The 20,389-nt window shown below is 37.6% G+C and overlaps 1 protein-coding gene across 5 annotated transcripts in view; it reads right to left on the bottom strand.

Annotated features, from left to right (window-relative positions):
• arhgap46b (Rho GTPase activating protein 46b) overlaps window positions 1–20,389 on the bottom strand; it is a 158,746-nt gene that overhangs the window by 62,883 nt on the left and 75,474 nt on the right. For 4 of the 5 annotated variants that reach the window (XM_087306683.1, XM_087306685.1, XM_087306684.2 and 1 more), the window contains exon 2: window positions 18,596–19,021. In XM_087306683.1, the coding sequence (XP_087162809.1) occupies window positions 18,596–19,021 (426 nt within the window). Of the gene's footprint in view, window positions 1–13,495; window positions 13,831–18,595; window positions 19,022–20,389 lie in introns of those variants that run through there. The other variant, XM_087306687.1, reaches the window with a different exon arrangement.

Consider the following 20,389-nt stretch of genomic DNA (forward strand, 5'->3'; position numbering starts at 1 on the left):
AAAAGAAAGAAACAAAGAAACTAAGAAAGAAACAAACAAATAATGATATTTAAAATACATTAATAATTTAAATAAATAAATGATTGAATGAATAAATGCTAAAATAAATAAATAAACAAATAATACTTAAAATACATTACTTATTTATTTAAATAAATAAATAAATAAATAAACAAACACATAACAATTTTTTAAAAAAATGAATAAATCAAAATCAATAATTTAAATTAATAATTTAAATAAATAAATAAATGCTAAAAATAAATAAATAAATGCTATGAATAAATAAATAAACACATAATATTACTTAAAATATTACTAATTTAAATAAATAAATACATAAATGAATGAATACATGCTTAAGTTCGGGAGGGTTCGGGAAAGTGATTTCTTCCCTCTTAGGGATGGAACTACTAGGCGACGTTCATTCACTGAACGCAAGTTTCTGGAGGGCACATACCTCTGCAGAAGTGAGAGCAGATAAGAAGGAGCAAAGCCAGAGGTTGCTTTGTAAGCAAACATCAGAGTTTTGAATTTGATTCGAGCAGCAACTGGCAGCCACTGCAAACGGGTGAGTAGCGGAGTGACATGTGCTCTTTTAGGTTCATTAAAGACTACTTCTGCTGCTGCGTTCTGAAGCAGCTGAAGAGGTTTATACAAATATATATATACTTTTCCAAAAAAAGAAAAAAAACTTATTATAGGTAATACTGTAAAAAATGTCCTTGCTCTTAAACATGATTTGTGAATTGTTTAAAAAAAAACAATTAACATTTTACATGAAGGCTAATAATATTGAGTTCATTTCTGTTTCAAGAGGAATGGGCACCATGGTAAAGACGTGTACTCTATTAATCATGGCTGTGTGCCACTGAAGAGGAAACTATGGCAAGTATTCAGACGGGCATAAACACAGGCCACTTAAACACGTGGGTCCTGAGTGAGAGGACTTCTATGAACTCAATAACCTTCCTCATATTACTTCAGAACGACAGACTTAAAGCAAACATCTAAAAGTGCATTCTAGTTATATCTATTTATTATGTTTGTTAATATTTCATCTTTTTGAACAAAACTCCTATTAAGATCACAGCAACATGTTAGTTTCATATCTCCTTTAAAAAAAAGAAATAATGATAGTATTAAGTAGCTTAAGGTGCTTTCACATCTGTGGCTCGGTTCATGTGGTCTGGATCAAGGGCAACAAATGATACATTGTAGCATCTTTCTGCCGTTTTGTGTACTTTTCACACCACACTGATTGCTTTGGTCCGAACCAGTTGAACAGAGCCAAAATGCAGCCATGTGACAAAATTCACATCAGTCACTGGCCAGATGTTTTCAATGTATTTCCTAAACTGCTTTTCGATTGGTCAGATTTAAAGTGCGGGAAAACGCCAATGGAAATCCCGCAAATAAACAAACCAGCAGACACAAAATGTAACTTTTTATAATGGAGGGACGACTGTGTTGGCTCAATGTATCCCTGGTCATAGTATACCATAGTTTGTATACATCCCTTTAGACAAACTATACATTTTGAGAATGAATGCGGCTAAAAAAAACTATGTTTTAATGCATTGCAAATGTTTAAGGTGCATCACAAGTCACTTCAGGAGGAGGCGTTAATTAATTTAGCTAAACTGCGACATGGTCATTTTCCAGGAATATTACCAACGATCCCTCAGGTAATGTTTTTTCCTTTCTCTCTCTCTCTCTCTCTCTCTCTCTCTCTCTCTCTCTCTCTCTCTCTCTCTCTCTCTCTCTCTGTTTCAAATTGTTAGTAAAGCGCTCTCAATAAATATTTTCCCTCCACATGACATAATGCAAAGCGAATCGGACTACAGCAGCTGGAGTAGTCTAAAAAGGCGCTATATTGGCATAATAGGTCCACTTTAAAACAATTCTTTCTGGTTCATTTTTTGTTAAGTTGGTCAACATCATAGAGTCACAACTAAAAACATAAAATACTAAAGAGATACTAAATAGATTTGTGCTTATAACTAAAAGAGAAATGACATCTTTTCATGTTTCAGGTTGAAAGTGTTTGGGCTTTTCTGTAAGATACAACAGGCTACCTGACAAAAGTCTTGTCATCCATCCCAGTTGTAAGAGCAACAGATAATAACTTGACTTCAAGTTGATCATTTGGACAAATGGCAGAAAGCCATTTTCCCCGCTGAATCATCTGTTAAACTACATCCTAATAATCACAAATACTGCAAAAGACCTATTTGAACTAGAATTACCCAAGATTTTTACAGAAATCAGTCATGTTTGGTGAGGGAAAAATATCATGTCTTTGGCCATCCTAGTCACCAGATATGAACATTATTGAGCATGTCTGGGGTAAGATGAAGGAGGAGGCATTGAAGATGAATCCAAAGAATCTTGATGAACTCTGCTTTCTTTGCCATTCTAGATGACTTTATTAATAAGTTATTTGAGTCATTGCAGAGAGGTATGGATGCATGGAGGCTCATGGGAGTCACACACAATATTAATTCTTTTTCCACTGCACCATGACTTTATATTCTACTGTACATTATTTCTGTTAAGAGTCAAGACTTTTGTCTAAGCAAAGTCAGACCTTACTGTCCTAATTAAACAATTAAAAAGGCATGATCATATTTTATTTTGTTAAAATAAACATAATCTAGAGTCCTTTGCCTCTCATATAAGCCACTTCTGAAACAAAATGATCAACTAGAAGTCAAGTTATTATTTGTTGTTCCAAAAACGTTGATAGGCGACAATACTTTTGTCAGGTAGTGCATATGTCCCAGAGTAAACATGTGGCTTTAGTGGAATATTATGTTGGAATGGTCAGATAGTCACAGGAATATTTCATAATTACTGTATTTACATAAACATTGCTGGCTGTCTTTGGTTATGATGAACAATTTAAGGGGAAAATTGGGTTTATAACATTGTTTTTGATTATTAATGTTAGAATGTACAGAAATAAATAAATAGATGGAATCACTCACTTAGATGTATTACATTAGATTTGTTTTGTATTGTACTTGATTTTATTAAAATGTAAAGAATAACAAATAAACATTGTGGTTTTAATATGGTTTTAATTTTTTAAAATAACTGGATATTTTTATTATAATTTCTTTGAATTTAGAGGGTTAATTATTGGCTTTATTTTTGGTAAAAATCAAAGACTTATGTGTTATTTTTGTTAAGCCAAGTGTTTTTGTAATATATTGGAAATTCAATTATAATTGTTATATGTCTCCTTTATTTGTTTAACCAATTATTATTTCAAAGTTGTTTTTTTAACTCCTACAAAATAAATGAATTAAAAAATATAAGCTTAGATCCTTGAAAAAAATCCTACTTCAGTAGAATGCTTTCCAGACACCTCTGCAGTGTATATGTGTGTGCGTGTGTCCTGCTGGGTGGCCCTCTGGGTTGTACACTCTTTCTCCTTTATCTCTCACAGCCCTATAATCACACACTCACAAACACACATACAGCCCACACACTGCCAGTGCACTTGATGTTGCTAAACCCGCCTGTGTTAGTTTAGAGAAGCAGAAGATATCACATCTGCTTTTGTTTTGTTTTTCCATTTCTTCCTTGATGTCCTCACCTGTAATCCTGTAACTACAAACCCAGCTGAAAGTCTGCAGTGCATTTGGTAAGCCTGGTTGTGGCCTTAAACAGAGCGTCTCTGTGTTCAAGGGTAGATTGCTCTTCCTCTGGGCCAGGAAGCATACGAATACCTCACTGAGTGTGTGTGTTTGTGTGTGTTTGTGTGTGTGTTTGTGTGTGTGTGTGTGTGTGTGTGTGTGTGTGTGTGTGTGTCCGTGCCAGTCTGGGCTTGGTCACAACTTTGCTGCCCTGAATTCTAGACTGTTTGAGTAAAAAAAAAATACAAATAAATGAATGGCTAGGCTGCTGATGTGCAGGTGAAATTGTGTGTATGCTATTACTGGTAGGCAGTGCAAGTAATGATAATAAAGTCGGCATAAATTAAGACTGAATTAAGACTGTACATTCAATTGAATGAGTTTCTGAAATATGACAATAAAATAAGTTATGCGGTGCAGGATTTCGCTCTTTGAGAACCAATTGGTATGTTGGAAGATGTGGTTTGCTAACAAACTGGAGAAAGATTATATGCACATTTGTTCTCAGTTGTGGAAGAATGATGCAGAATGTTTTCAGATTCCCGATGATGACTAGTAATTGAAAGTTCGAATCTTTTCCACAAACCAAACTTTTGGATAATTCTGATAATGAACCGGTTCAAAAAAAGGATCATTGGTTCTTTTACGCAACAACGTAATGACATCATCCGCGATTCTCCCAGGTTAGAAATCAACATACCAAAAATATATAGCCAGCAACCATAATTTCAGTCAGTTAAAAGGTCAGTTTGATCTGAAAACTTTCTAACAGTTAAGTTTTGCAACACAAATGAAGCATGATACAATTACTATTTAAATGACATTACGGTTTTCTGTTATAAAATGAATGCCAGATCTTCTCATTTAAGGTCTCGGTTTGCCCTCGCTGCAGCTTAATCAGTTGTTCAAGTTTGGTTTAGTCATAGCAGATTGTCATTTACTGTTTGTGTTCGGTTCACCATGCTAAATCATGCATGCAGAGTATTATCAGTTCCGGTTCTCAAATCTGATCTCAGTGTACTGTTCTAGTAACTAAATAAGTCGGAGGGGGTATTAGGCAGGTTAAAAAACAAATATTAATTTGTGGATTTAATGGACTTAATGGAATGATTCGGTGGGAATCATTTCAAAAGATTCAGTATAATTTGGTGAACTGATTCAACTGGTTCACTTAGAAGATCCGGTTAAAAAGAACAATTAGTTTGAGATTGGTTGAGAACAAGAAGCTATATTTTAAAAATGAAATAGTATCATATTCTTTCAAACCACTGCTTCATGTAATCTAATGTAAAGTGTGTTTATATAGCTCATTTATTGTGCATGGCCACTGACCCAAAGTGCTTAACAGTCATGAGGCGGGAGGGTTTGTCCCTTCACACCACCACCAGTGTGCAGCATCCACTTGGATAATGTCACGGCAGCCACAAGACAATGGCGCCAGTGCGCTCACCACACACAAGCAAAAGATGGAAAGCCAGTGAAAGAGCCCATTTGGTGGATGGGAATGATTAGAAGGCCATGATGGGCAAGGGTTAATTGAGGGAATTACATCCCTACTCTTTACGAGAAGTGCCATGACCACAGAGAGTCAGAACCTCGGTTTAAGTCCCAACTCACTGACAGTATAGTTTCCCCTTCACTATATTGGGGAATTAGGACTCCCACAGACTGCAGGTTGAGCACCCCCTTCTGGCCTCACTATAACACCACTTCCAACAGCAACTTAGTATTCCCATTTGGTCTCCCATCCAGATGCTGACCAGGCTCAGCCCTGCTTAGCTTCAGTGAGTTACCGGTCTTGAGCTGCAGAGTGATATAGCTGTGATGGCAGGGTAGAAAAGAGACACGCACTGATAGCCCTTCCCTAAAGAACTGATACCCCAGCCTTAAATACCTGATAGCCGTGCTCTAAGGGACTTAGAAATTAAGCCTCTCCCTGATATATAAATTCATTATATTGATAATAACATATTATTATTGTTGTAATTATGACTCGATTTTAATATTGCATAATTTCAAAATTAAAGAAAACTAAAAAAGTTTTAGTATTCTGCTAAGAGGTTGTTTGGGTGTCCCTGTGGATGTTTTGACAGTAGGTGGTCAAGACCACCAGTGAGTCCCTTCTATGTGTCCAAATGTGTCTCCAGTGTAAATAAAACCTGGAGAGGTAGCAATGAGCACTAATGGTGAAGCTGCTACTATAGCGAACATTTTCAGGCACGTGTAGGCAAATGTGAGCATATATAATTCACCAGTTCCCTTTCACAAAAAAACATGCGCCTCTAAAATATCTGTGCTTCAGATATAACGTCGCTCCAAGAGAGAAACAGATAACACACACAAGATCTGAAAGGAGATGTCCAATTAAAGTGCCAGTAGACAGGATGATGGATCCAGATATAGAAACAAAAGCATAAAAACAACAACAATAAAAAACTTAACGTGAGGTGGTTTGTCAGGAGGTGGTCTCCACAGATTAAACCCGATGTCATGCTGATCTTCAAACATCACGTACCACACAGTAAAAACACATTCAGTGAAAACAGACAGGCACAGTGCACCTTTCTACCAAATTAAAAACTTTTCATTGTTAGGTAGTTCCCTTATGGGCAGCACAGTGGCGCAGTGGGTAACACTGCCGCCTCACAGCAAAAAGGTTTAAGCCTTGGCTGAGTCAGTTAGCGTTTCTGTGTGGAGTTTGCCTGTTCTCCCTCTGTTTGTGTGGGTTTCCTCCAGGTGCTCCGGCGTCCGGTACAGCTGAATTGGGTAAACTGTAGTGTATGTGTGTGAATGAGTGTGTGTTTCCCAGTGATGGAATGTGGCTGGAAGGGCATCCACTACGTAAAACATATGCTGGATAAGTTGGCAGTTCATTCCACTGTGACGACCCCAGATTAATAAAGGCACTAAGCCGAAAAGAAAATGAGTGAATGAATGTATGTCAGGATTCTGCCACTCCGGTCTTGTTATTTCTTGGTTTCGTGGTCAAGATACTAGTCCTGTCTTGTCTTGTATGTCGTGCTCAGCTTGAGTTTTCGTATGTCAAGCGCTCATTTTCTGTCATTGAGTGTCCTTTTTGTATGAGCTTCGTTTTGGCCGCTCTTGGGACGTGCAAGCTCCTGCTTGATGCGGGCGTGTGAAGTCTGGGCACTTTCGTCCTGGTGTTTGTCTTCGTTTTGTCAGCAGCATGGTGCTTCATTTCCCAGCACGGTGAGTGTTTTCATGTATCGTGTACTCGTGTCTTCTGTTGGTGTTGTGTTTAGCAGGTGGTACATGTTTACATCCGCCACGTGCTTTAGTGTTTCATGTGAACACGTGGTTAATGAGTTCTCTCATTGGCTGCAAGTTCTAGTCTTGTTTTATGTTAGCACATGGCTTGTGTTGTTTCTTTGTGTCATGTGCTTGCCTGTCTATTGTCTAGTCCTGCCCTCCATGTTAACCCATTAATAGTTGATTATGTTCACCTGTCTCCTCATGTCTGCTGTCCTGTGCCAGTATGTAGTCAATACTCCACTGTGCACCTGCTCCAGCCAAGTGTGTTTGCTTTTTAGTTTTCTAGTTATGTTTTTCCTCCTCAGGTGGTTTTTGTTGTCCTTTTTGTTTTATGTTAATTATTGATAAATAATCTTTTGTTGCACTTGAGTTCTCGCTCCCTCATCCTTATGAGACCGTGACAATATAGTTCCCGAAAACGACTTAGGTAAAACCAGGGTGCAAATTACAAGAGAGTTTGATCTGATATCAATAGTAGTATTGGAAATACTCACCGATTTGGTTTTGAAACTGAACTGATATCATCTTTTTAGATGAAATACATGCCCACTAGCTTTGCTTTACATTAAAAACCTAGAGTCAGTTCTTCTTCATAGCTCAGATTGCAAACACAAAACAACAACAGTTAGATCAGCTAAAAAGAAGAGGGTAATACACTGTTTTATTAAAAAAATTAATATTATTATTTTTTTTAATTTTAAGCTTCTTAGGCTGCATTTACACTGCAGATCTTGATGGTCAATTCTGATTTTGTGACTGTATCCGATTATTTGATGTCCGGCTTACATCATCTTTTAAAAGTGACTCATATCCGATTGTCTGCGTTTACACAGCACACGCCAAAGGTGCAATGACCAGGAAAAAAAGAGCGGGCGCTGACTGCCAGCTGATAATAAAAGAGCACTCTTTTTTCCAGTCCTGTATTTTCATTTTTTTAAATTCTTTTTGACAAGCTGTTTTACTGTAGTTTATGACAGAAAAGTTCTCATTTGGCCATCTTCTATAAATCTATGTCTTTTTAAACCCATCATCTTAATGACATGGCCATGGCGTGATTTATGCAATAGTTTTATTCATTCATTTATTCATTAATTTTCTTTTCGGCTTAGTCCCTTTATTAATCCGGGGTCACCACAGCGGAATGAACCGCCAACTTATCCAGCACTATGTTTTACGCAGCGGATACAATTCCAGCTGCAACCAATGTCTGGAAAACATTAACACACACTCATTCACAACAGACAATTTAGCCAACCCAATTCACCTGTGCCGCATGTCTTATTCTATGGTGGAAACCGGAGCACCTGGAGGAAACCCACGTAAATGCAAACTCCACACAGAACCAGCTCGAACCAGCGACCTTCTTGCTGTGAGGCGACAGCACTACCTACTGCGCCACAGCTTGCCGCAATAGTTTTATATTAGTTTTCTTTCTCTCTCATTAACATGCTTAAATACTCTTGCTTTATGACAATAAAGGCTCAAGATTTAAGGTTTGAGACTCTGCAGAAGTATGTTCTGAAATGAAAGCATCAGACTTGACGTCATTCGCAACAGTTTTTAATGATGCGCAATTTTTTTTTGTTTACAGTGTTTTATTTGTGGCTTGTTTCAGTAAAATATTGTAAATAGTATTACAGTTGAATGTCTGATAATAAAAATGCCAGATAATAAAAAATTCTTCCTCGCTGTATGTATATGTTCATGTTTTGTTGATGGCTAAGTCTGAAGCACACCGTAAATAATACTGTCAATTTATACAGGGCTAGTAGTATATACAACTGTTTCTACAGATACACACTCGGTACTCGGTATTGGACGATACCAAAGTCCCTTTGAGGCAAGTCATTTCACTCGGCTAACATCTTTGAAACCTCTTGGGCAGTATCCTCGAGCATTCTGTTTGAAGGGGAAAAACATCAAATTCTCCAAAACTGCTTGACAAGCTTGTGATTGACTTTCATATTTGAAATCACCAAAAATTAAACCACAACTGTCACTTTAGTATTATTTCTAAACATCATAATCACAAAAAATCTGTAGAAACTCATGTCTACTCTGAGCCCCTCCCCCGAATTATTGTTAGTCTATAGCAATCGATGATTGGCTCCTGTACTAGAAGGCAGGCTATATTGCCCGTTACACCTTTCCCCATTCAAAAAGATACGAGTGACACCTCTTGTGTATAATATAGTTTTTCTTAATACCCTGAGCTCAGGTATAAGAATTGGTATCAGGAAGGAAAACAGGGTATTGAAACATAAACATCCCTAGGTTGATACCTGAATTATGATCCCATGCTTGATCCCATGTAAAGGACATCAAAACAAGATCTGTGGTGGACTCAGCCCTTTAAATAGTGAGAAATAGTTTGCTCTGATCTGGTCGTAAATGATTATATTAATTATTAAAACAATAAGATATAACTATACACTGTTTTACAGATTTTTAAAAATAAATTACACATAATTTAATTGTAACATGAACTGTATTTTACTGTAGGGCAGTTACTGTATGCAGTATGCTACTGAATTTTATAGTTGCATTGTGAAATTTACTGTATCTTTTACAGTAAAGACATACAATAATGTAAATAATAGAGCAAGATAATTGGTGCTGTAAATGTAAATACAGTATTCCTGCTGTAATTGATTTACAGTTGGCTACTGAATAAGTAAGTTGGTTGCTGTCAGTAAGTTACTGTAGATGCTACAGGAAACTGTTAACGGTGTATGTACTCTACTTCTGAAGCTCCTGACTTGAAACATCATATGACTTCAGAAGGCTTAACAGAAAATGAAACATTAAAAGCATGTGGGCGGATAAATGATTTTTCACAATTGTTTATTTTTGGCTGAATAACTCCTCGAATGCAGATCTACTGTCATAAGGGTCTGCTTCTGCTAATCCACTTGTCTCAGTGTCTGTGCTGGGATGAAGCTGGTAAAGAGGGATGAGGCTTTAAACCAGTCTTTTGTTCTCAGCTCTAATCTGAAGGGATTTCTGCCTTATGCAAGAACGTATGAGGGAGATTACATCTGCACAGCTCAATCCTCTTTCCCGCCGACACCTCACAGTGAAAGCAGAAAAAACGAAAGAGTGAGAGGAAAAGATCGACAGAGGGAAAAGAGGAAGACAAAATTCCCAGTGTGTCTTTAGTAAATCGTTGAGTCACAGGACCCCATCCTGAGACTAATCTCTCCTTACTTAATACTTCATAGACCAATCGCAAGGATTTAGACAAATCCAAACAACAACTTGCAATTTTTGGTAGTTTTAGCAATTGAAAATGGTACATAGCAATAAAAAATGAGGGAGAAAAATGCTTATATAGAAAATTAGCTAAAAAAAATCATTAAGTGGAAACAACTTGGTGCATAGTAAAAATGCTGGGCTCTTTCGACTGAAATTTGGGTTGAATATAGACAACCTCAAAAAATGTAAACCTGTGACTGGGTTGTCCATATTAAGACGTAGATATGGGCATAGAATTACTTCATAAACAATAATAATAAATCCTAAAATTTTGCATTGGTAACTTACAGTACATTTCGCAGCATCAGCCAGTGACTCTCAAGGTTGAGAGGATTTTTTCTGATAAATTTGATCAATTTTTTATCAATTTGAAAAGAATTCATGAAAATTTGACAAAATTTTTAATGTCAGTTCATTGTCAACTGGAGACTCATTCTGAAGAGATAATTTGAATCAGTGAGTCATAACTGGAGACTCACTCCGAATAGATCAACTGAATCAGTGAGTCTTTGGGCAGGCTGCAAGCGCATTAAGTGCATAAAAGTGTCAGAATCCACTTTTTCTATTTTAAGGACCGAAAAATCTGCTCTGTGCCGCGGCGCACGGTCTAACAGGGTTGAGCTTATTCTCTTAATGAATTATAGATGTGTTTTGAGAATAAACCAATCAGAGTCTCATCTCTCATTCCCTTTAAGAGCCAGTTGCGCTGCGCCATAGTGCATTTGCTATTTACATGACAGACTCTACAGCGCGAGAATGAGAGATGAGCCTCCTCCTTATTTATTTTAACTTTCACTCTTAACTGAAGACTCGCTCTGAACAAATCATTGGATTCAGTGAGTCATTAACTGGAGACTCTGAACAAATCATCTGAATCAGTGAATTGTTTACTGAAGGCCTATTTTGAACAGATCATTTGAATCAGCAAGTCATTAACTGGAGACTTGCTCATAACCAATAATCCGAATCTCTGAGTCATTAACTGGAGACTCGCTCTGAATACATTACCTGAATTAGTGGTTCTTTACTGGAGACTCACTCTGAACCAATCATTTGAATCAGTCAGTCATTAGGTGTGTTCAACATGAAACACGGCTGTAGCCGGTGATCAACGAGATTAGCGGAGTGCAGGCGGGGGCGGAATTGAAAACGGATCTGTCAGGCCGGACACTTCGCGGCTCAAAGGTGCTGCAGTCATGAATCAGGGAGCATCAGTGAGTGATTTATAAGAGCCTCGCTCTGAAAAGATAATCTGAATCAGTAAACAAATCAACAGAATCGTTAACATGAGACTCGCTCTGAACAGATCATTTGAATCAGGGAGTCATTAACTCCCCATATTGGGAAAGACCTGATTCAGCAAATTGTAAAGCAAGTAAGTAAAGAGTAAAATAATTTAATTTAATTTAATTTTGTCGTTAAGTAGGCGAAGTAGTGGCGCAGTAGCTAGTGCTGTCGCCTCACAGTAGAGATCTGCGCGGGACTAAATTTTGAATCCCGCTCCCGCCTGCACCCGCCAGGTTTTAGCCCGAACCCGACTGCTCCCGCTGATATTAAGAATTTGTTGTCCCGCTGCCCGCCCCGCCCTGTTTTCTGCCCGCCGCGCCCGATCCCGCTAAAGAGCGGGGGAGAACAAAACCGAAAATCACCCAGCTATACAGTCCAGACAGCCAAGCTGTCTGTATAAACACACACACAAGCACCAAGCAGACACACAGGCGTTTGCTGTTATATCAACTCAAAGGCTTGTAATACCATGTATCAAGTACCAATGTAATACCAAAAGGTTTTATATAAAGGTATATAAATACTGAGTCGCGCCAGCTCCGGGCCACAGCACACATTACTCTCAGGCCGATTCCGGCGCGGATGCAGCAGTGTCGGCTCGCTTACAGCCGCCGCATCTGGCCCGATTGATTCGGGTTGTAATCGGGCAGTGAGTCCACAAGCATCTGGCCCGAGTCTGGCAGCCGGAGCCGGGCCGAGTGGTAAGTCTCCTGCAGGCGAGAATCTAGACGAAACTGGCCCAAGTGTATTTTGCTATCTGGGAAAGCACTCTCTCTCTCATTCGCGCGCGCGCACTAACATACACACACACAAGCACCGTACACATACACAGGCAAAGCTCTCTCTCTCTCTCTCTCTCTCTCTCTCTCATTCGCATAGCAATATCCGCGATATTGAGTGTGTATGGGTGTGTATGTATGTTTCCCAGAGATGGGTTGCAGCTGAAACGGTATCTGTTGCATGAAACATATGCTGGATAAGTTGGCGGTTCCTTCCGCTGTGGCGACCCCAGATTAATATAGGGACAAAGCCGAAAAGAAAATGTATAAATGAATATATGCAATTAAGTAAAAACAAACAAGAAAAAAAAAACAACAACAACAACAACAATAACAATAATAATAATGTACACTTACTGTACACTGATAAAGAGGCATGGTTGCTTCAATAACTAATGTTTGCTTTTGTAGGGTTTGTATTGTTGTAGTTTTAGGGTTGGTATTAGTATTGGTGATACATTTTTTTGAAAATCTGAATTGAAACACTACTAGCCATCATCAACATATAAAACATAACTTAACATGAACACACAACAGCATTATAGTGAATGAAGCAATATTTTTTTCATGTGACAAAGACTCACTACAAATATACAACAGTTCTGTCACTCATATTACAAATAACAGTATAGCTTATTCCCCCACAAGGCTTATACAGCAAAAGTCACACAACCTAGAACATTAATAGAGATTTGCAATGTGTACAGAGCCAAAATGAGCGCTCTTTGTCCATCTCTGGCAAACAGTCAACACACACACACGCACACACACGCACACACACACACACACACACACACACACACACACACACACACACACACACACACACACACACACACACACACACACACACACACACACACACACACACACACATATGAACACGCACATTGACTCTAAGCCAGAGAGATGGTCCATATGTTCAAGGCAAGAGGGAAGAGACACCCCATAATGCCATTGACCAACTATTAAGCACACACCCGCACACACACTACCCTCATATTCCAGCATAATCTGACAGCTCATACAGTCAAGCAAACATCCAATAACTCTAGAATCTAATCAAATCCAAAAGGTTGTGCTTAAAATACAAATTCCGATCAGCTGCCTAACCCCAGAGAGCATCTTATGTGTACTTAAAATGATCTCAAACATTTGCTTAAACAATATAATGTTGCCCGCATGCTACTACCCAAGTAGGCGGCTTACTATACTTTAAAGATACAGCCCAAGCACCCTCGAGAGTGAACATCTTACCCTCTTAGACATCTGCAGGACACGCAACACGTGTACGAGTAAAGAGAAGCCGGTTTCCTCCATGACCTCAGGGACTTGTCGTCTGTGTGTTAATGTGCCCAAAAACAGCTCGGAGTTACAGGGCTACAGTCCTTCTGCGGCAGCTTGAGCTGGACGTCCTCTAACTGAACCACACACCCACACACATACACACACACTAGAAATATGTACAAGCTGGAACACTTGCCCTACTTTGAATTGCCCTACTGCTAATTTGCTTTCTTGAGAACTAGGTTGTGCCAAGACACATAAGATTCACAGATCAAGTGTAATTTTAATATTAGTGCTATAGTTATACTGTAATTAATGTCAGTTTTACATTTTTGAATTTGTTTTGTTTTGATTGTAGCAACAGTTTTTGTATTTTTTTGCATTAGTTATTTTAATACATTAAGTTACATTGAAAATGCAACTTCAAGTCAGGTTTGAAGTTCCAAGTTTATTTTATTTAATGTGATGAAATTCTAACAGGAAAAGGGCATATCCTCACAAAACAAGCAGGAAGCCTTAAAGATGAAATAATATTTAATTTAGATTTATAGTATTTGTGCATATTTACAGTAGATTTTTTTTTTAGCTTTGACTAATTTTTATATCTAAAAAAAAAACAACAATTGACAATTTTCATTAGCTTAAAAAAGTTTTTGTGCTTAGTAATTTTCATTAGCTTTTACTTTTTAATAAACTTCTGTATCTTTAACCCTTGTCCACTGTTCACATTTACTACCTTTTTATTATGGTGGGGATGAAAACATCCATTAAATTAAACTGCTGTAAATATGCATCAAGTGAAAAAATGTTCCATTAATTTTGCATAATTTTTAAAATTTATTTAAAGAAAAGATTTGTGCAGCTTCTCTTATTGCAGCAAACTCCATTTTTACTTTTGATATTTGGCGCCAGTTTATCAGGAAGTGACGATTTTGATCTCTTTGATTCGTTGGATGGAAACGCAGCTTTATTTGCACATCTTTTATCCAATATTTCAGTTTTGAGCATTTCAAGATGGAAACAGCTGTTACTAAATGCTCAAGAGCAAGACTGTGATAAAAGGCAAAAAAAGGCCAGTCCACAATTACATTTTATATTGAAAATACAACATTTTGTTTTTTTTTTCACTAAATCAGTGACATCATTTATGAATTTGCCAATTAAAGAGTTAAAATCCTATAATTTTCTAAATCATTTAGCAGTTTTGATCAGGACTTAGGCTAATTAACAGATTTATGCAAAAGAAATTATTAATTAAACAAAATATTTAATTGCAATTTTACAGCAGTTTAATTCAGTGGATGTTGTAAATGTGCCCAGAGTTTATTTTAGAGTTTTTTTTATTTATTTAAATTCTCAAATTTAAATTTGAGAAAAGGAGCTGATGATGTGCTTTGGTTAAGTCACGTTACATGCTGTGTTTTTTTTTTAGCATGATTTCTAAAAGACTGACGTTTATTGTGAGTAGTTACTGAATTCAACTGTAAAATTCAATAAAAACAAAGGATCAAATTATGTCAGATTCACAAAAAAAAGATTGAAACATCACCTCCAGTAAGCTATGATAACATATTCACAGCTCAATTTTTTTTTATCAAATTATCTTCTTGCAAATGGATCAAATGTATGTGCTACCAAATGGCGAGGAACAATAGTGGAACGTGTAATATTGCAATGGGTTAGCTAGCTAGCAAGGTCAGCTGTGAACTTTTACTTGTAACAATAACAACATAAGAGCTAGTAATATAATGTTGATTACTTGTTTGGTAATGACATTTGCATTATGGATAAACTCTAGTTTTAATGGCAATATTAATTTTGAATAGATTTGAATACAGGGGACGGTGTATTAGCGAGCACCACCATGTTCTTTGGTAAGTGAAACAAGAAGAGAACAGAACTGGCTCTTCCTGCAGATGAAAGTGAGGATGAGATGGGTTTTAGTGACCATGAGAATGATGCAGACTGGACATTTGATAGAGATAGTCCAGGTAAGTTAGCTCAGAGGCAGATAAGACAGGTGTAGTATTGTATATAGTATAGGATAAACATTGTTAGCTTATAGCTAATCTGCATCTGGCTATCCTAGACTTGTTATTTATTAGTTATAATATTTACTAGAGAAAATATTTACTGTATGTTGTATACATGATAATACAATATTAGGTTTGTTTTTAATTATATTCAGCATGAAATTAATGGAATAAATGAAAGCTGTTGGAATATGAGTTGCTGAAAAGTAAGTTGTCATTGAAAAGTTCTGTGTTAAAGCTTGTAATGCTGCAAAACAAATACATTATTTTAAACAACATAATTATTAATTTTGAGGAAAGTTTAGAATTAGGAATTTCTAAGTTAGATCCACTGTTGGATGTTGTTGCCATATGGCAACATTTCATAAAGTACCTTAAAAAATATTTTTCCAATTTTTTTACAGCACTTCAAGATAAGCCAGTTTAAAAAAAAACAGTTTAAAAAATTGATAGATTCATCATAATGCATGCGGTAGAGGGTTAAATTTTAGTTTAAGTGTTTTTAAGTTTTCTTTTACTTTTAGAATTGTTGTATTCCTTTTAAGCCCATTTTTCACTTACTGAACGTTGTAAACCATTTGTAAATAAATAACGTAGTTAACAATAACAACACTGGGTGGGAAATGTATGCTGTAGGCAACCTAAAAAAAGAAACAACTGCGCACCCTAAAATCAGCTGCTGAAAAACCAACAGAAAACCAGGTATAAATGCTGTAAGTATACATGTGTGTTTGTCCCACCCAAGAAGCTACAATTAGCAAACAGGTATTAACACAGTATTTTAAGTATACCGCAGAGAAAGCACATTCCAGGGTGTGTTAACGGGTGTGTGTTAACAAGGAAAAGTGTGTGACCATTTAAGGCTGATTTTGTTAGAAGAGTCTCTCTCATACACAGTGTTCTCAGTAGCTGGCGCTCTACCATCTAAACAGAGTGTCTGTGCCAAAAAGGCTTCAAGAGTCCCAAATGAAGAAAATATTAGGAGAACAGAAAACTGCAAGTTATTTTTATCCACCAAAAAAGACTACAAGGTTAAAAATGAAGTGAAATCCTTGGCACTTTGTTTGCAATGATTGTCTCAGTTTGACTACAAGGGGTGCTGCAGCAGACATTAGCATAAACCTTTTCTTCTTCTACACTACCTGACGAAAGTCTTGTTGTCAATCCTAGTTGTAAGAGCTAGGAATAATAACTTGATAAGTTGCTCATTTGGAAAAGTGGCAGACGACCTATTGGAATCTGCATGGACCCAAGATTCTCACAGAAATCAGTCAAGTTTAGTAAAGGAAAACATTCAGGTTAAATTCAGTACGGGGCGTGCAAGAGACCTGCAGGTACTGTATTAAGCCTGCGGTATCACAACATTTGTGCAACCCATTACAAACCACAGAAGTGGGCAAACTCTTAAGCAGGATAGCGCTCCTTCTCATGCTTCAGCCTCCACATCAAAGTTCCTGAAAGCAAAGAAAGTCAAGGTGCTCCAGGATTGGCCAGCCCAGTGACCAGAAATGAACATTATTGAGCTTGTCTGGGGTAAAATGGAGGAGGCATTGAAGATTAATCCAAATAATTTTGATGAACCCTGGGAGTCCTGTAGGAACGCTTTCTTTGCCATTCCAGATGACTTTATTGATAATTTATTTGAGTCATTGCAGAGATGTATGGATGCAGTCCTCCAAGCTCATGGGAGTATTATATTAATTCTTTTTCCAAGGTACCATGACTTTATATTCTATACTGTACATTATTTCTGTTAAGTGACAAGACTTTTGTCTAAGCTAAGTCAGACCTTACTGTACCCATAATCCAGAGGCCTTTGCCTTTCATATAACCCATTTCTGATACCAAACGATTAACTAGAAGTCAAGTTATTATTTGTTGTTCCTAAAACTTGGACAGGCTTTTGTCAGGTATAGTAATGATATGAAAATAGTGTGAAGAAAATGTTGCTGAGGAGAATACATTATTACTATAAAAAAAAAAAAAAAAAAAACATAGCTTACTTTTTATAATGATCAATTGCCCCATTGCCAAAACACACATACAGAAACTAGGCTTCAGCTGCTTTCAGCCATATATAGGCACAATATCTACTGTAAAAGAGTAATAGAAGAAGTAAAAACAGGTTAGCTGCTTGGTTGCCTGAATTAATAGCCATTCTCAAGTCAAGAATAATGAAATAATTTGCGTTTAATAAAGTAATGAACCCTTACAGTTTTCCTTTTGATGGCATATTTATCAGTGCTTCACATTACAAATCAGGTTAACCAAAGCAGATGCAGTTATTGCATTTGCAGAGACGAGTTAATAATGGAGCAGAATTACTACACATTGGCAGCTCAGTGGCTCAGTGAATAGCTCTGGTTTGCCCCACAGTCCAAAGACATGCCGTAAAGGTGAATTGGGTAAACAAAATTGGCCATAGTGTATGAGTGTGTGTGAATGCAAGAGTGTATGGGTGTTTCCCAGTGCTGGGTTGCAGTTGGAAGGGCATTCGCTGTGTAAAAACATATGCTGGATAAGGTGGCGGTTCATTCCGCTTCATAAATCCCAGATTAATAAAGGAACTAAGCTGAAAAGAAAATGAATGAATGAATAGAGTTTTTGGGCATATCAACCAAGAAAATAGCAACTTTCCATTTTCTGTCAGTCTTAGTACATGACGTAACTACAGAGGAATCACGTTTTAAATAAGAAAATGATCAAAACTGTGTTTTAGTGACCTAAACTGACTATTAGTAATTTATGCAACGCTAAGTTCCTTTAAAGGTTGGACATCTCCAGCTGTAAAGGACAACTAAAGCCTAAAGGAAAATTTTGTTCACAGTTTTACTGTGCCCTGTATCATTCTAAATCTATATCACTTTCTTTCATTTGCAGAGCACATAAGAGGAAGATATAATTGTAGAATGTTTTTAACAATACATTGGATTTCATTTGAGATCAAAACCACATTGGACAACAGAAGAAGTTACAGAGATAAGTAAACGGCAAATGTTTCATTTTCGGATTTTATAAGTGGTATTGACATCCTTACCTATTTCCTTGGCCCCTTTTCTCCAGACTGTCCTCTTTGGAATTAGACGATGGTATCTCCCTCCCACTCTCCTGCTCCAGTGTTGATGGATCCAGTCCAGGCAGGGGGGTTCGCTTGCCATCCACTGGTCCTCTCTGGATCCTCCCTTGAGCCTTGAGATCAGCTTCAGAGCTCCTTTTCATGGCTTGGAGTTGCGCTAGAGGCACTATGTCGCTGTCTTGAGGCCTGTGCCAGACCGTCTGCTGGCTCGTACAGTTGTAGTAGTAAAACCGATTGTTGTTGCTATCGAAAAGCTCCCACCACTGGTTGCCGTCTGACTGACGGACAGGGGCGCCAGGCGGTGGTTCCCAACCACACTCGCCGGTCAGCAGGTTAACATACATGCGCTCCCTCGAGCGCGGCTCCACGATCTCCACCCAGTCAGACCTAGAGAGAAAGGGCAGATGGGAAATGTAGTCAGGATAGTCAAGGTGAAATATGGCGTACACTACAAGACAATCAAACAACAGGTTGAGTTAATAGTTCATTAACAATGAAAATTCTGTACAGTTGTAAATCCTACTTTGCTAAATAAATAGGATTTTAACAAAGGTTACATTTGATGTTTTTGGGTTCCAAACCATAAAAACAAAACAACATTTAGTCTTGGACTGGTTTGCTTGGCGCACTAACTGCTTTTTATAAGACCAAACTAGGGATACAAAAATATATAGCTTTTATGTGGTAAATTTGCAATCAAACTGTGCTGTGTTTAGAGCTAAATACACTTGCTGTATGAGTGTATAAATGGGAAGAGCGTGTAAAGAAGTCCAAACTGTAGCACGAAATCATCATTTAAATACATGGAGTAAGTGAAGTTCTGCTGCAAGACAACACTTATCACTTCAACTAGCATTACCTGTGCTGTCATGTCAACAATGATAAAATGACTCTTGTTCACTGTTGATAAAATGTTACTATCAATTAAATGTGTTGATAGCTTGTGTTTTTTTAATCAGTACGGATATATATAATGGAAAACATACTAAAGAAATTCATTCATTCATTCATCTCATCTCATCTCATCTCATCTCATCTCATCTCATCTCATCTCATCTCATCTCATCTCATCTCATCTCATCTCATTCATTCATTCTCCTTCGGCTTAGTCCCTTATTTCTCAGGGTCCTTGACAGCGGAATGAATTGACACAGCATCACCCTTCCAGCATCATGCTGGGAAACACCCATACACTCACACACATACACTACGGCCAATTTAGTTCACCTAAAGTGCATATCTTTGGACTGTGGGGGAGCACCAGGAGGAAACCCACGTTAAATCGAGGAGAGCATGCAAACTCTAGACAGAAATGCCAACTGGCCCAGCCGTAATTTAGACCATGAACAGTGCCAACCACTGAGTCAGTAAATAAAAAATACTCTATGATGACAGTGGACACACTATACCTACACAGAGTTCTGTCCAATCAGCTTACAAAAGTAGATTTTTTATCATAAGTGCCCTTTAAAATGGCCTTTCAAGGATAAGGAGTGCCCAACTGAGTTCAGCCTGCCGGTTGCACTTTCATTCTAGCTTTAGTCTCTCAAGGTTTCCTTCATTCATTTTCTTTTTGGCTTAGTCCCTTTATTAATCCGGGGTAGCCACAGCGGAATTAACCACCAAGTTATCCAGCACGTTTTACACAGCGGATGCCCTTTCAGCTGCAACCCATCTCTGGGAAACATCCATACACCCTCATTCGCATTTATACACTACAGACAATTTAGCCTACCCAATTCACCTATACCCCAT

Source organism: Danio rerio, chromosome 23 (genome assembly GCF_052040795.2).
Source record: "Danio rerio strain M-AB ecotype USA chromosome 23, GRCz13ab, whole genome shotgun sequence".
In the NCBI taxonomy this organism is placed as follows: Eukaryota; Metazoa; Chordata; class Actinopteri; order Cypriniformes; family Danionidae; genus Danio; species Danio rerio.